The 15,294-nt window shown below is 67.5% G+C and overlaps 5 protein-coding genes across 5 annotated transcripts in view; 1 reads left to right on the top strand and 4 right to left on the bottom strand.

The window, feature by feature from the left end:
• Positions 1-1,690: 1,690 nt before the first annotated feature.
• Positions 1,691-2,333, bottom strand: EMIHUDRAFT_349735 (hypothetical protein; the record flags this gene model as incomplete). The annotated part of the gene is made up of 1 exon (XM_005775548.1): positions 1,691-2,333. Exon 1 carries the CDS (start codon positions 2,123-2,125, stop codon positions 1,694-1,696), a length of 432 nt encoding a protein of 143 aa, XP_005775605.1. The 5' UTR covers positions 2,126-2,333.
• Positions 2,334-3,186: 853 nt separating this feature from the next.
• EMIHUDRAFT_195810 (hypothetical protein) lies at positions 3,187-4,995 on the bottom strand (the record flags this gene model as incomplete). Its single annotated transcript, XM_005775549.1, has 1 exon — positions 3,187-4,995. One exon carries the CDS (start codon positions 4,993-4,995, stop codon positions 3,187-3,189), a length of 1,809 nt encoding a protein of 602 aa, XP_005775606.1.
• A 374-nt stretch (positions 4,996-5,369) lies between these two features.
• EMIHUDRAFT_447864 (hypothetical protein) lies at positions 5,370-8,145 on the top strand. The gene is made up of 5 exons (XM_005775550.1): positions 5,370-5,699; positions 6,756-6,828; positions 7,144-7,173; positions 7,244-7,580; positions 7,756-8,145. Exons 1-5 carry the CDS (start codon positions 5,398-5,400, stop codon positions 7,932-7,934), a joined length of 921 nt encoding a protein of 306 aa, XP_005775607.1. The 5' UTR covers positions 5,370-5,397; the 3' UTR covers positions 7,935-8,145.
• Positions 8,146-8,930: 785 nt separating this feature from the next.
• Positions 8,931-10,622, bottom strand: EMIHUDRAFT_195812 (hypothetical protein; the record flags this gene model as incomplete). The annotated part of the gene is made up of 3 exons (XM_005775551.1): positions 8,931-9,326; positions 9,522-9,711; positions 9,781-10,622. 3 exons carry the CDS (start codon positions 10,620-10,622, stop codon positions 8,931-8,933), a joined length of 1,428 nt encoding a protein of 475 aa, XP_005775608.1.
• Positions 10,623-13,405: 2,783 nt separating this feature from the next.
• The window catches only part of EMIHUDRAFT_95743 (hypothetical protein), a gene marked incomplete at both ends in the record, with an annotated part of 4,314 nt that continues 2,425 nt past the window's right edge, over positions 13,406-15,294 (bottom strand). Inside the window, one exon of the mRNA XM_005775552.1 lies at positions 13,406-14,581. Within this exon, the coding sequence (XP_005775609.1) occupies positions 13,406-14,581 (1,176 nt within the window). The remainder of the gene's footprint in view (positions 14,582-15,294) is intronic.

Raw genomic sequence — 15,294 nt, forward strand, 5'->3', positions numbered from 1 at the left:
CGGAATCTGAGCGTGAGGGAATCTGAGCGTGAGGGAACCTGGGCAGTGCCGCGTAGTGCGGCGTGCGCGCGGGCGTGCGCGCGGGCGTGCGCGGGCGTGCGCGGGCGTGTGCGCGCGCGCGTGCGCGCGGCATGCGCGGCCAGGGCGCAGGCAAGTGCCTGAGGGTATGGGGGTGGGCGCCACCCTGGGGCCTGGGGCTACCCATACGCCATAGCATCGTCGGCTCAGTGAAGAAGAGCCACCAACAGCGATAAACATGCGTGCTCCTGCGCGTGCACACGAGCCGTGTGTCGGCTCTGATTTCGCATGTCATCCCGTAATTCGTAAAAGGATCTCTCGTGCGTCCTCGAGTTAGACATTGGGTTCCAATTGCTCCACGGCGCGAACCACAGGGGTGCGTCGGTCCCAACGAGGGGCTATCTCGATATGGCTCCATCGCGGGTGCGGTCGGGCGCGCTAGCCGTGCCGGCCGATGCCACGGCGCGCACAGCGCTGCTTCTTTTGGCGGCGCGCGGTGCCGCCGCCGTCGAACCCCTTCACGCTCACATGAACTTCCCGAACGAGGACCCGTGGCCGCCGCCGACCCCGCCAAGCCCCCCGCCCCCGCCGCACCCTCCGGGACATTCCCATGGCGAGCGTGGCTTCTTCAGCGATTCCTCCGCTGCGGCGCAGCAGGACCCCCACCTGTCCTTTGCGCACGGCGGCAAGGCTGATTTCCGGGGCAAGGACGGCCGCTTCTTCAACTTCCTCTCCGTCCCGGGCCTCGCTGTCAACATCAAGACGGAGGACTGCACCTTCTCGCCGAACGGTGGCAGGCTGACCGTGGACGGCTCATTCATCACCGAGGCGCACATTGTGGCGCTGGTGGGTGGCGCAAAGCGGAAGTGGGCAAACGTGTCCTTTTGGGCGTCGGAGCTCAACCAGCAGAACTGGGGCTGGCGCCTCGTCAATGGCACATGCGGCGGGCATGCCTTTAAACTCGGCAGCGGCGGATGGAGGAGATGCGAGGAGCTCGTCATCTCGGTCGACCACGCGAGCGCCGCCTTTGTGCTTGGCAACTGGTCCGTCAGCGTGCAGGGCAACTTTGTGTTTGGCCTCGTGCGCGGCCCGGCGCACCGGCTGGACGTCGTCCTGTCGTCGGAGGGCGACGCCGCGGCGCGCGCGCTGCCGCACGGCGTCATCGGCCAGTCCTTCTCGTCCCCGCTTCCGCGCAACGGCAAGGTGGATGACTACCCTCCCTCTGGCCACCTGACAACCTCCGCGCAAGCCGAGGGGGCGATCGAGGGCTCCGCCGACCTGTACGAGGTTGCCAGCGCGCACGCCACCGAGTTCCGCTTCTCGCGCTTCGAAGGGAAGCTGCTGTCGTCGCCGAGCCCCGCCCTCATGATGGAGGGCACGAAGGCATCCTCGACCGAGCGCGGCGCGTGAGCGAGTGAGGCTCAGCTCCCCCTCGCGGTCCGGTCCGATCGCGCGATCGGCGTGTCTAGTGCGACGGCCAGGCCGGTTGGGGTGGTAGGATCAAGGATGGGTGGGTGGCTCGAAGCGAACTTCACGTGATGGGGGGGTGCTGAGCGACTTGTCTGAGAAACAGCCGCAATCTAAAGATATAAGGGCCCCGCGTTGTCCGCCGTTTATCCGCGTGACCCCCAGAACTCGCGGACCCGAGGAGTCTCGAGCTTCAGCTGGCGATCCATCATGCCGCTCTCGGCACCGCAGCAGCGCGAGCGCCGCGCCGCACAGCGCGCTGCCGAGGCTCAGGACGCGGCTCGCGGGCAGCGCAACCGCCCGGCGCCGAGCCGGTGCTAGGCCGCCTCCGCTGCGCCTGCTTCCTTGCGCGCCGCTGGACGTCGGCCGAGAAGACCGCTTCCCTCTGGGGACCCGACTCCGCGAAGATCGCGCGCGCGTCGTGAGTGGCGGCGCGCGCGCGATCTCCGTTCCCGGGCACGCCGGTCGCAGTGGCATGGGCTCCCAGGCTCAAAAGCGCTCCCGTCAACAGCGAGCGAGCGCCGCCGCTGCTCCTCCTCCCGCCGCCGCTCACCGAGACTCGGTGCCGCCGTTCGCCGCCGCCGCCGCCGCCGCCGCCGCCGCCGCCTCGCGCCTCGCCTCCGTCACCGCCGCCCTCCATCTCGCAGCGGCGCGTCCCTCTGATGGCGCGGGCGCCTCGCTCACCGGCGCCTCGCCGCCGCCCCCCCCCCTTCTTGCGCCGCTCCGCTCGTGGCCGCCGCCTCCCCTGTCAATCCCGCCGCCTCCCCTGTCATCCCGCCGCCCGCACCACCGCCGCCACCGCCTCGCGCCTCGCCGCCGCCGCCACCGACCGCCCTCCCCTGTGCCGCTGAGCGCGGTGCAGGGGGCGAGCCCCCGCTGCGCAGCCTCACCGCAGTGCACTGCGCTCTCACGCGCCCCTGACGATTAGTGAGGAGGTGGTGTTGCACAGCATGGAGCTCGGCGAGCGTTTAGCGAGCCCCTCAGCTAGTAGCCAATACAGCATGTCAGGGTGGTAGGATCAAGGATGGGTGGGTGGCTCGAAGCGAACTTCACGTGATGGGGGGGTGCTGAGCGACTTGTCTGAGAAACAGCCGCAATAGCCAATACAGCATGTCACGTCTCGCCGCCAACGCCGCCATGCGCCATGCGCCAATCCGCCCGACTCGTGCGATATGGATGGTAGGACGGCGCACGCCGCTAGCGCTACCACACAGGGATTTTAAGGAGAGGAGTGTGGTGCTAGCCGTCGCCCACCCTTGGACGGCCCCCTGGTTTTCTTACTTTGATGCTGTTCTTAACGGAGTCGCTTAGGCGGCTCCGGTGGTGTGCCGGTGTGTACCAGTCCGCGCCAGTGCGCCCTTGTCGTGCCAGTGTGCTGTGAGGCTGTGAGAGAGGCGGTTGCAAGTGCGGTTGCTCTCGAAGAATAATTACTTTTCCAACTGCCAAGTGTTGCCGCGCGCGCGTGTACAGCTGTATCTGAAGCGAAGCGCACTACTTTTTGCACAGTTGGCATTGCGACAGCCGATGCAGCACATTTACTCCGCAGTGGTTACTGCACACAGTACAGGCCCCTGTTGTCATACCAACGGGGACACCGCTCACCGGCCGTGGGCATGTCGCGTCCTTCCACACGAACCCCCGTCCGACCTCTCGCTCGAGAGAACGCTCGCCTGTCCCACACACCCTTCGATGGTACTCACCTCACAGCCCCGCGGCCTGGAGCTTCACGAGCAGATCGCGCATGATGCTTGTGGGCGACGCGATGCCCCAGTAGACTTGGATCTCGATCAGATCCGGCCGCGGCGGATCCGCCGGGTAGAAGTAGCCGTCGCGGCACGACGCGCCATCGAGGTTGGGCGTCGCGCAGCTCGTCGCGATCGCGACTCCACCGCCACCCGATCCAGAGGAGTCATACGAGGGGCGCACGCCCTCGCACGAGTTGAATAGACCGTTGCAGCTCGCTGCAACCTGCACGATGTCCACCGCCGGCTGACGCACGGTTGTCAACAGCCCCGGCGCGATGAAGGGCACCATGCAGCCGATGTCCCACTGAATGCGGGAGGTGCCAGCTTCGTTGTACTCGCCGATGCCGTACGGTTGCAGATCCGGGTTGGCCAGGAAGCGGGTGTAGATTGCGTCAGAGACGGGGCCACGCCCGGAGAGCCACGCTTCAACCTCGGGGCGAGACAGCTGGAGGTCCATGAGGGACGGGAAGCCCGGCGCGTAAATGAGCGGCACTCCCGACCCGAACAGCACGCGCAGGGCAAGGGGGTCGGAGCCCGCGTTGAACGACCCCGTCGCAGCGTGGGTTTCATCGTCCGACGGCCAGGCGCCGTCCCACACGACGATGATTTTTTGAACGAGGTCCGGCGCCTGCAGCAGCGCCGCTGCGATGTTGGTCGGTGCGCCGATGCACACCACGTACAGCGGGTCGTTTGCAGGGTCGGTCACCGCGCGACCACGGGCGATCAGGTCGCTGACCGCGTCGCTCTCAAGCGGCACACTCGGGTCACTCCCGGTGAGGTAGGCGGTCGATCCGGCGAGGATTGGCGTGTCGGCGAGTGCGGCGATCTCCTCGGCGTCATCGCCGCCCGCCTGCGCGAGCAGACCGACGAGGCGCTGCGTGGAGGCGAGGCTCTCGGCGATGCTGCGCTCCGGGCACCAGATCGCATGGTTGTCCGTCTCAACCCACGTCTGAGGCGTGAAGCCATTCAGGCGCATGTTATCGAGCGTCGTCTGGTAGACGGCGAGGAAGGCCGCCTCGAGGCCGCTCACCTCCTCCTCGGGCTTCTGCTCAATCTTGTACGCGATCACCTTGAGCACGGTTTGCCACCGGAACGAAAAGGGCTCAATGTAGATGGCCTCAACGGACAGCGACGGCGCGTCGCCCACGCTGCCGAGCAAGGCCCAGATGACGGCGGGCCAGTCGTCAAACTCATTGTCGAGATCGGTGGTGATCACCACGCGAGGCGGCGTAAGGAAGTTGACCCCATCGGCCTGCACGGGCAGGATCGAGCCGCTGCCCCTCACGTCGGTCAGCGTACTGACATTGAATTCGGGCAGCGGGAACTCGGACCACAGCGGCAGCGCCGGGCCAGCAGCGGTCAGCGCGTCGTCGATGAGGGCACCATTGGCGAACTGCGTCCGAGCCCACGAGGGGCACGGCTCGAGCGCCAGCTCGGCGGCGGGCGTGGACGAGGGCGGCACTGGGATGGGGTCGCCCGTGATGGGCCTGTCGGCCCAGGGGCTCACTTCCACCACCCTGACCCCGCCCACGGTCTCGGCAGTGATGGCCCACGTCGCGACAGCCACGATGACCATCGCAGGGATGCCGACGAGCAGGGCCGTCTTGAGATCACGATACGGACTCCTCGAGGCGGTGCGCAAGTCTACGGCGGCAGGCATCGCCCCCGAGCTCGCGGCTGGTGGAGGCGCTGCTGAGCCTGCAGACGATGCGCAGCTGAGCTCCACCTGCGCGGCCCCCGCCTCCGCCGTCGACGGCTCGCGCATGGCCGTCGTCGGCCGCGAGGCCTTGGCTCCCACGAAGTGTCCGCGTCGCCCGAGTCTTATTCAGGCGCCCGCCGCATTTTAATCGAACCGTGCTGTATCTGAGAGCACTCGGGCACTTGGAGTGCAGTCATTTGCCGCCCAGGAGAGCGATTTTTCTTCTTCTTCTTCTCGAGATTTTTATTATCTGAAACCCAACAAGAAATGACACCCTCACAGTGTCGCTCCTGTGCACCACGGCACGTCCACGCATTCGCCGAGCCGGCCGGAAGTCTTACAAGGAGATGTGCGCCCTGCCCCGCCGCACTCACAACGAGGACAAACTTCTTTCTTCTTTTCACCGGGGGATCCACTACATGCGCAGGTAAGGAAGGCCGCGAAGGCCGCGCGTTCGCATTTTGCTCGATGTTGTCCAAGGTGTTGCCAACCCGCAAGGTGTTGCCAAGGCGAGCCGCCGCAGTGTCCGGCAAAAGTAGTGGCGAGAGACTGCTCGTCCGGTTTGCCGGCGAGAAGCGCTATCATCGCCGCGTCGTGAGTGTGCACGCCTCTTTCCTCTCCGTTCGTGCAAAGGGCGGCCGGCTGCTTCTCTCCGTCCCTCTCGAGGGCGCGGCGGTGTTCGTGCAGCTCTCGCGGCTCAAGTGCGTCATCCAGGCCTCGTCCGGCTCAGAGGTCGAGCTCAAGCCCGGCAGCGCCTCCTCGCTCGAAATGTGGCGGAGCCGCCTCCTCTCGGGAAGCGAGCCACGGCCACGGCCGCAGCCGTCGGGCGCGGGGCCCGCACCGTCGACGTCGGAAGCGCACGATGAGGCGGCGCGCGCGCCGAGCTTCCACTTGCGAGCCGCGGCGGCGGCGCAGGCAGAGGCGGCGGCGCAGGCAGAGGCAGAGGCGGCGGCCAAGGCGGAGGCCGCGACGGCGGCAAAGGCGGAGGCCGCCGCCGCGGCAGAGGAGTGGCGGCGGCAGCGGCAGGCGAGCGTGGCGGCGGCGGCGGCGGCCGAGGTGGCGGCGGAGGAGGTGGAGGCGGCAGCCGCGGCGGCGGCGGCGGAGGCGCAGGCCAAGGCGCAGGCGGCGGCGGCAGAGGCGAAAGCGGCAGAGGCGGCAGAAGCCGAGGCAAAAGCGGCAGAGGCGGCAGCAGCTGAGGCGGCGGAGGCGGAGGCGGCCTATGCGATAGCGGAGGCGGCGGTCGCGGCCGAGGCGGCGCGGTTTGGAGACCTAGATGCGGAGATCTCCAAAGGATTCCGAGACACTTCCGAGACACTTCCGAGACACTTCCGAGACACTTCCGAGAGACACCTACCTCCATGGACACACCGACCGTCGGGGGCAGGGAGGCGCGACGGACTCTCGAGAGGACACGCACGTTCAGCTGCACTCGGCTGCATTCCGGTGCACTCACGGGATTCGTAGCCCGTGCATTCGCGCGATGCTCCGAATGGAAGGGCTCGGTTCGCAGTCCTCCCGCCCCGACTTCCTCCCGCCCCGACGTTTGCGTGTTCCCGACGTAGGCTTGAGGCAGCCGGCCGTGAGGCGGCGGCGCGGCTGGCGGCGGCGGCGGAGGAGGCGCGGGGCTTCTCTCGCTCGGCGGAGGCGAGGGAGGCGGAGAGGGCGGCCGCGGCGGCGGCAGCGGCTGCGGAGGAGGCGGCGGAGGGGGCAGCGGCAGGAGGCGGAGGAGGGGGCTGCGGTGGGGGCGGCGGAGGGGGCGGCGGATGGTGCGGGCGAGGGGAGCGGTGCGGCGCGGTGCGACGCCAGCAAGCTTGGCATCTCTGCAGACTGCACGGCGGAGTCGCTCTGCGCGCGTGGCGGCTCGCCTTTAGCACCGAGGTGGACGGTTGTTCGCTGCAGGCGGCCCGCCACGGGGGTGGTAGCTAGCATCCTGCGCCCCCCTGCTCTTGCCCCTCTGGCCCCTCCTCGCCCTCCTCGCCCTGCCGCAGTTTGCAGCTCTCCCCGTGCACTCGCACTCGCACTCGCCGTGTCTGCCTCCTCCCTCGCCTCCCCCCTCCGTCATCTCCTCCTCCCTCACCTCCTCCCTCCCTCACCTCCTCCCTCCCTCACCTCCTCCCTCCCTCACCTCCTCTCCTCCCCCCCTCACCCCTCCCCCCTCACCCCCCCCTAACCCCCCCCCCCCCCCACCCACCCACCCACCTCCTCGTCCCTTAGACGCTGCTTCGCCGGCTCGAGGGGAGCGAGGTACACCTGCTACTGCTGCGCGCCGACTCCCAGCTTCCCTCTTCCTGACGCCGGCTGTTCTGTCTTGCAGGACCACCTGCTGCTGCTGCGCGACGCCGGCGGAGCGACGTTTGGCGCCTTTGTGGCCGGCGAGTGGCGGAGCGGCGCCGCCAGCTACTTTGGCAACGGCGAGGCGTTCCTCTTTGCTTGGGCGGCCGGCGGGGAGGGGGGCGGCGAGGGCGAGGGTGGCGGCGAGGGTGGCGGCGAGGGCGAGGGTGGCGGCGAGGGTGGCGGCAAGGGCGAGGGTTGCCGGTTGCGCGTCTTCCCTTGGGCACGGGCGAACCGCCTCATCGCGCACGCAAGCCCGAGCGGTCTCGCCTTTGGCGGCCCATCCTGCGGCCTATCGCTCGACGCGTCGCTTGAGCACGGCGCGCTCGCGAGATCTGGCCGAGATCTGACCGAGAGGGGCCCGAGATGCGGCCGAGATGTGGCCGAAGCTTGGGGGTTGGCGTATATGGCCGAGGGAGCCTCGCGCGCGTCTCCGATGCCCCTTCCTCCTCCCGTTGTGAATGCTCCCTTTGTGAATGGACGAGTGGTCGCTAGGCACTTCGCTCGCGTCGGAGACCTTCGCCAGCGAGCCGCTCTCCTCTGCTGGCGGCGCCGGCGACTTCCGCTGCCTCCGCCTCGAGGCGTGGTGCCTTGGCGCGGTCGAGCGGCGTGGGAGCGGCGCCGCGGCGGGACGCGCCTCCGCCGCCGCCGAGTCGTGCCTGGTGGGCGGCTGAGCGGGCGGCGTGGGGGGATAGACAGACGCTGTTTCGGTTTGGTGTACAGTATGTAGCTGTCGACATCCGGTGCAGGTCCTCAAGTACAGTCACACAGGTGTACAGGGTACAGGTCAGGTGCGCACACGCAGGCTTTAGGAAGGTCGAGTACAGAGGTACCAGGTACGTGGCTGGGTTCACAGCGATTGTAGGTAAATGGAGGGAACACTTGACGGTCGCGGCCTTCCGACTCGCGCCTCCGCCTCACTGGCACTATTGTAGCCCTGGCCGGTGCGCGTGCAGAGTTGAAGTTCCGGAGTAAAAATTCGAACGCGTTATCTCACGGTGACCAAGAAATGTCCACCTCAGAGGCACCTCCGGAGGCAGGCCGCCGCACGCCGGCGACACAGCTCCAGCTGTCGAACTGACCCGCAGCTCCTCTCAGAGCGGGAACTGTGACAAAAGTTGACTGAGGCGGTTGTCAGGAACCATCATACGGATCACATGGTGGCTCTCTCATGACGGGAGACCGACCGACCACTCCTGGGTGGCACTGCCACCGGTGTCGCTCGACGTCCTGTCGACAGCGTGCCGACAGCGACACAGACCATGTGGGACGCGTCGAGTATCGACCTACTGCTTACCCAGCCTTCGAGTGTATCCTGGCTGTGGCCCCACACCCACTGGTGTCCATCTCAGAGACCGCAGGAGGTCATGAGGGTCGACGGGAGTGCCAACCCCACAATGCCTAAAAACCCAGAGCCCAGTACGACGTACGTATTTAGACTGCTCTCTCGCGTCTCGGCGCGCGATAAAGTAGCGCAACAAGCAAGCAAATAAAGGAGCACACACGAGGCAGTACAATGTCCGCACCACCCCACCACAACACGCACCACCCGTCTCGACCGATCTGACATCCGTCGACCCGACGCCGACCACAGACCAGCGTTGGCAGATGGCAGCGACTGCCACACACTCGCCTACCGTACTTAGATCTACCATCAAACCGAGAGTTGACTACGAAGGGAGCGAGCCTATCTTTTGGCCCAGCGCGAGCCCTTCTGCAAACAGCGCCTCGAGAATGTCCATGCCCACCAGGACATCCATCCGTGCGAGTGGCGAGACGGCGGCCCGGATGCGAAACTCTCGGCTGCGCAGCGTGACCACCGCCAGCACCACCGGCGCCCTCGTCTCGGCATTGATACCGCGGAGGGTCGTGTAGCCCACGGGCGCAAACGAGCTCGAGTAGATGAAGTGCCGCCGCGCGAACGCCTCGTCTATCACGGTCATGTGCGCGTTGCCCGTGTCCAGCACCGCGCGCGCACGCTGCGGTGCGTACCCGCCATCGTGAACCGTCACCTCCTCGCCGTGCACCTGCAGCGGCGCATCGCCCGCCATTGCGGCGGGCACCGGCTGGTGGCGCGGTGGGTCGTCAAACGCACGGGCCGAGGGCGCCGGTCGCAGGGGAGACCACCGCCGCCTCGCGCGGGTGGGCGCCTTTTGAGGCGGGGGGGAGGGCGACGAAGGTGGCGGCTGCGACGGCGACGCAAAGGGCGGCTGCGACGGCGACAGCGTGGCCGATGGGAAGCACAGGAGCCGCGCCGTAACCGCCTGTTGCCGTCTCTGCTTGTCCTTCCCGTCGTCGCCGTCGAAGGAGGACCGGCGTCGGGCCACCAAGGCAATTGCGAGGCCAGCAAGTATGCAAACTGCGGTCGAAATCGGACTCCTCTCGAAGCGCCGGCGAAGCGCGAGGAGTCGGCCGCCAGGAGAAGAAGCCCGCTCCCACAAGAAGGCCGATCTCCGGGTAGGCATTGGTTGAATGCTCTCTCCTGCGCGCTCGAGAGGCGAGCTTGCCTGGACCACACACCCGCCTGTGGATGGCCAGGTTGCGCAGTGCGGCTCCTCGTCTGCAAACGCCAGATCCTCCATCTGTGCGCACGCCTCTGCGCAGGTCTTCAACATGTAAACCTGATTGCGAGCGCACTCGCCATGGGCCGCCCAAGTGCTGCAGCGCGCATCTCCGCTCTCCACTGACTGCGACGCGGATGATGGGTCCGCCGGCTGGGGAGCACTCTCCCCGGGCGGTTTCAGCGGCACATCACCACCCGTCGGCGTTCGCTCCGCCTCGGCATTGGCATCATCATGCGCTGGCTCGGGCTCCACCTCTGCACCGGATGTACTGTGGACATCATCATATGCCGGCTTGAGCTCCGCCTCCTCTCCCAGCGCGAGCATAGCGCACGAGCGGGCGCACATCTTGCTCATGAAAGCAGGGTTGCGAGCGCACTCGCCCACAGATACCCATGCAGCACAGCCTTCGGTGGCACACCAGGCCGCGCAGTGCGTTGCCATAAACGCCGGATTCCTCTCACACTCACCCTGGTTGGCCCATTCGCTGCAGGCCCTCGACTGGTGTGAGATGTCAGCACACCAGGCCGCGCAGTTCGTCGTCATAAACGCCGGATTCCTCTCGCACTCGCCTTGGTGGGCCCATTCGCTGCACGCCCTCGGGTCAGCAACTGCTTGGTTCGCCATCAGCGCGATGACTATGCAGGCCCAGGTGGGCGTGGCGCATCGCGAGGCTTTCTGCTCGGCCGCTGCGCGGGCGGATCGGTGCTCGGAGCCCTTTGTCTCCTTGGGCTCTTCAGTCACTCTCCTCGGACTTCCTTGCCCTCGGGCTTGCGCCGCGCTCTGTTGCCGGTGTGACATGGACGTTCTCGGCTTCAGTTCGTGTCCTGACCGCCGATGCGCTCTAAAGCAAGCAGATACGAACGGCGATTCATCATTTCTTATTAGTCTTACGTGTACCCCGGTACCGCATCCTGTGCTCCCGAGTTCATTTTAAAACATACCCGTGACGGGGTTTGCCATGAGGAGCTACTCTATTGTTCCTGAGTTCCTCGGGTGTTAGATTTCTTTTTCTCGTGGTGTACCTGTGTTAGTGCCAGTGCGCGCCAGTCCCGTGCCCAGTGTCGTGCGAGGGAGTTTTGTTGGTAAAATTCATTTAAGACACCGTAAAATTCTTTTTCTCGCGATGTCGCGCGACAGCTCGAATTCTTTTGCGTGGTGTACCTGTGTTAGTGCCAGTGCGAGCCAGTCCCGTGCCCAGTCCTGTGCCCAGTGTTGTGCGAGGGAGTTTTGTTGTAAAATTCTTTTGAGCGGCGATGTCCACCTCGCCGCGCCGCCGCTCGCGCCGCCTCGCCGCCGCCGCCTCCTCCACCGCGCCCTCGCCAGACACGCCGCCGCCCGCCCGCCTCCTCGACCTCCCCAGGGAGCTCCTCGTGCGCTCCCTCTCTCGCTGCGACCCCGCCGACATCGCTTGCGTCGCCGCCGTCTCGCTGCTCTTTCACTCCTCGCTTGCGGAGGAGGGCATCCGATTGCGCCTGCAAGAGGCCGGCTACGAGCCGCCGGCGCAGCCCGAGGGGGAGAGCTGCGCCGTGCGGTGGCTGTGCGTTTCTGCGTTGGTTCGCGAGTCCAACCCGCCGGCGAGGGCGGCGGGAGGCATGCAGCACAGCCTCTTCATCGACGGCGAGGGGCGGCTCTCGTCGTGCGGCTCGGCCCCGTCCTACGCTCCGGGAGTGCTCGGCCACGGCGAGGGTGTGACGCAGCTCAGAACGCCGACCCGCCTCCCCTGCCCGCTGGGCGGCGAGCGCGCCGTCGCCGTGTCGGCTGGAGACTTCCACAACCTCGCCCTCGCCGCCGACGGCGCCGTCTGGAGCTGGGGCTATGGAGCCTTTGGTGGCCACGGCGACCCGGAGCATCAGTGGCAGCCGAAGAAGATCGAGGCCTTTGCTGAGCGCATCGTTGCTGTCTCGGCGGGAGGTCAGCACAGCCTCGCCATCACCGCCGACGGTGCCATCTGGAGCTGGGGCTGGGGAGCCTATGGCAAGCTGGGCCACGGCGACGGGCAGGACCAGCTGCTGCCCAAGAAGGTTGAGGCCTTGGCGGGCCAGCGCGTCGTCGCTGTGTCGGCTGGAGACAACCACAGCCTCGCCCTCACCGCCGGCGGCGCTCTCTGGAGCTGGGGCAGTGGCTACGAAGGCCAGCTGGGCCACGGCGACGAGCAGGTCCGGCTGCTGCCCAAGAAGGTCGAGGCCTTTGCTGGTCGGCGCGTCGTCGCTGTGTCTGGAGGCTGCCACAGCCTCGCCATCACCACTGACGGTGCCGTCTGGAGCTGGGGCTACGGAGGCTACGGCCGGTTGGGCCACGGCGACGAGCAGAACCAGCTGCTGCCGAAGAAGGTCGAGACCCTTGCTGGCCAGCGCGTCCTCGCTGTGTCGGCTGGAGACAACCACAGCCTCGCCATCACCACTGACAGATCCGTCTGGAGCTGGGGCAGTGGGTTGGTGGGCGAGTTGGGGCACGGCGTCTGCCAAGACCAGCTGCTGCCCAGGAAGATCGAGGCCTCGGCTGGCCAGCGCGTCGTCGCTGTGTCGGCGGGAACCCACCATAGCCTCGCCATCACCGCTGACGGCGCTGTCTTTACCTGGGGCAGGGGCGACGACGGCCGCCTAGGTCGCGGAGAGGTCCTGTCGAACCAGCAACTGCCCAAGAAGATCGAGGTGTGGGCGCCGGGGCAGTGAGGTATATCTGGCCTCAGGGTGTCCCACGGCAGTACCTCGGCGGCCGCCCGAGGACAGCGAGAGAGCGAGAGAGGCGTCTGATACGTAGGGTGAAGCTACAGCGGTTGCTCGGAGCGTAAGCGCTGACGAGCCACGGGGCTTGTGCGGCTGTGGCCGGCTCGCTTCCGGCACCTCCGCGGCCCGCAGCGCTGTCAGCCTAAATAGTCTCTGGACTGCTGGCACCCGATTCGCCCCAAAACTGAAGGAGGGAGCGCGGTTCGGAGATGGCAAGGCACGGCGAGTGCATACGTGCGGCTATTATGACGCTTTTAGGGGCTCCAAAACCTCCTTTTCAGTGGTAAGCGCCACCTGGCACCTCGCGCCGTGCGCCCCCCAGCCGCGTGCCGCGTGTGCGATCGCCGCCCACACACGGTGCAGGGATCCGGGGCGGGGGATAGGAGCCCGAAACGTCCACACAAGTATGCTCGGAGGCTCGTCAGAATGGTTTTTCAAGCGTTGTGTCATCATGTAAGCTGGGGACGATTCATTCTGATTTCTTTTGCTTTTGCAGTGCGCGCCAGTCCCGTGCCCAGACCCCAGTGTGTTGTGCGAGGGAGTAAGTCTTTTGTTGTAAAATTCTCTTTTGCTTTAAGTTCATTTTTCACAGTGCCGAAGAGTGCGTGAGTGCCGTGCGCAAACTCTCTAGCTGTGTGTGTACGCATTATGCGTCGACGGTGGCTATACTGTACGGGACGGCGGTCGGTGAGTGAGTGAGGATGTGTATGCGTCTCGCAAGTAAGTCGCAACTCCCACATGCCGCGCGCCTTACGCTCCCGCCACAAGCCGCTTGCAGATTCTTCTGTTGCGATGGTAGCCCGCGCCACCCGCCACAAAAGCCGAGGTAGAGCAGGAGGACGCATACGGCGAAGCTCACTCCAGATGCTCGAGATGCTCCCGATCCCCCTTGCTTGAGCGCCGCCCCGGCAAGCTGGACGACGTCTTAGGCAGGCTGGGGCGGAGCCGGGCGGCGGCGGACTTGACGGCGAACGCGCTGCTTGCCGCCTTACCCACGCCGTGCGCCACGCCGCTCGACGCCTTTTTGCGGAAGGAGGTGGGCGGTGGCGCCGACGGTGGCACCCACTCCTGGTGGAGCGGCGGTGGCGCGGAGAGTGCGGAAGCAAGTGCAGGCCGCCCCGTCCACTGTGACGGCGGCGGTAGCCCCTCCTCCGTGACGGCACTGGGACTGGTGCTGGTGGGCGCCGGCAAGGCGTCCCGCCCTGCGACCCCTCCAAAATCGGATCCTGTGAAGACCAGCCCCCCTGCCAAGAAGGCGTCCGGGGTTGCGCTGCCGAGGGCGGGCGGGGCCGTCGGTAAAGCCTGTGACAGGGCCGGGGCTGCCGGCGAAGCTGCCGCCGCGCCGATGTCGGGCGTAGGAGCCGACGGCGCACCAGCCTCGAACGGCGCGTCGAAAGCGGCGAAAGCGGGAGCGGTCGGCGGGGAGGGGAACGGGTCGGCCGCCGCCGAAGTCGGGCCGAAGGCGTCAAACAGCGACAGTCCTGCCGCGTCGAATGCGGCGGGCGGCGGTGGTAGTGTCGCAACCGGCGGTGGCAGGGCTGCTGCGGCCGCCTCGGCAAGCGCCTCGGCGCGGCCCGCTGCTCGGGCGCTCTCGATGACAGCGGCGCGCTCCTCCGCCGCCCTCGCCGCGGCCACCGCCGCCTGCTTCCGCGCCTCCGCCTCCGCCTCCGCCCTGCCCGCCGCGGCTGCATCCTTGGAGGCCTTGCTCAGCGCCGCCGCCGCTGCCGCCGACGCGCGCGACTCAGCCGCCTTCGCCTCAGCCGCCGCCTCCGCGCGCGCCGCCCGCACCGCCGCCTGCACCGCCGCCGCCGCCCGCGCCTCGGCCGCCGCCGCCGCTTTCGACGCCTCGGCCGCCGCCTCTGCCCGCGCTGTCTCCACCGCCTCTGCCACCGCCTCCGCCACCGCCTCCGCGACGGCGGCCGCCCGGTCCTCCTCACGCTCCCCGCCCGGCCCCGCCGGCCCCGTCCCGCCCGCCGCGTCGTCGTCAGAGAGAAGAGCGCCGCCGCCGGAGGCCTCCTGCAGCGCGCGCACCTAGTACGCACCATTTTGCCCCGCCCTCGGCTATGAAACTCGCGTCGGGTACAGCGCAAGGCTGGGGGGCGCGGGCGAGCGCGAGCGGCCGACCCTGCACCAGATCTCGGCCAGATCTCTAGACTTCGGCGCCTGCTCCTCGAGCTTGCCTATCGCCGCGAGGGCCTTGGAGGCACCGTGCAGGGTGGGGATGAGAAAGTCGTCTGCCTAGGGGGCTCTGGTGGGGATGCGGGGTGGGCGCGCAAGCCTCGTCCTGCTCGGCCGAAAACGCATCCTCGCGCGCCGCTGCCGCCTCTGCTGCCTCTGCCTCCGCCTCCGCCCTCGCGGCAAGGGCCGCCGCTCGCGAGGTCTCGGCCACCGCTCGCTCCATCTAAGGCAAGTTCCGTTGCGCCATAGACGCGTCTCCACACGCTTGCGAGGGAGGGCGTGTTCGGGCTGGGCTGTCACTGCGCCTCCTCTCCTTATGTTCTCAGTGCACGGCGGGCCGGTGCAGTGCGTGCGTGTGAATCACGCGCGCGCGTGTGTGTGTGCGTATGTGTGACTTTGTGGTGTGGTGTGTGTGCGCGCATTTGCGTGCGCCTCTGCCGCCGAGTCTGCCCGTGCCGACTCGACCGCCTCCTCCACCGCCGCCACCGCCCGCGCCTCGGCCGCCGCCACCGCTTTCGACGCCTCGGCCGCCGCCTCTGCCCGCGCTGTTTCAACCGCCTCCGGAA

Source organism: Emiliania huxleyi, assembly GCF_000372725.1.
Source record: "Emiliania huxleyi CCMP1516 unplaced genomic scaffold EMIHUscaffold_3, whole genome shotgun sequence".
Lineage (NCBI taxonomy): Eukaryota > Haptophyta > Isochrysidales > Noelaerhabdaceae > Emiliania > Emiliania huxleyi.

What these genes read in the sequence shown, in the direction of transcription:
- EMIHUDRAFT_447864 (XM_005775550.1), top strand. Translation starts at nt 5,398, where the DNA reads ATGTTGTCCAAGGTGTTGCCAACCCGCAAGGTGTTGCCAAGGCGAGCC. An exon ending in GCCGGCTCGAGGGGAGCGAG is followed by an intron (nt 7,174 to 7,243) that starts GTACACCTGCTA and finishes TCTGTCTTGCAG; the next exon opens with GACCACCTGCTGCTGCTGCG. An exon ending in CGACGCGTCGCTTGAGCACG is followed by an intron (nt 7,581 to 7,755) that starts GCGCGCTCGCGA and finishes AGTGGTCGCTAG; the next exon opens with GCACTTCGCTCGCGTCGGAG.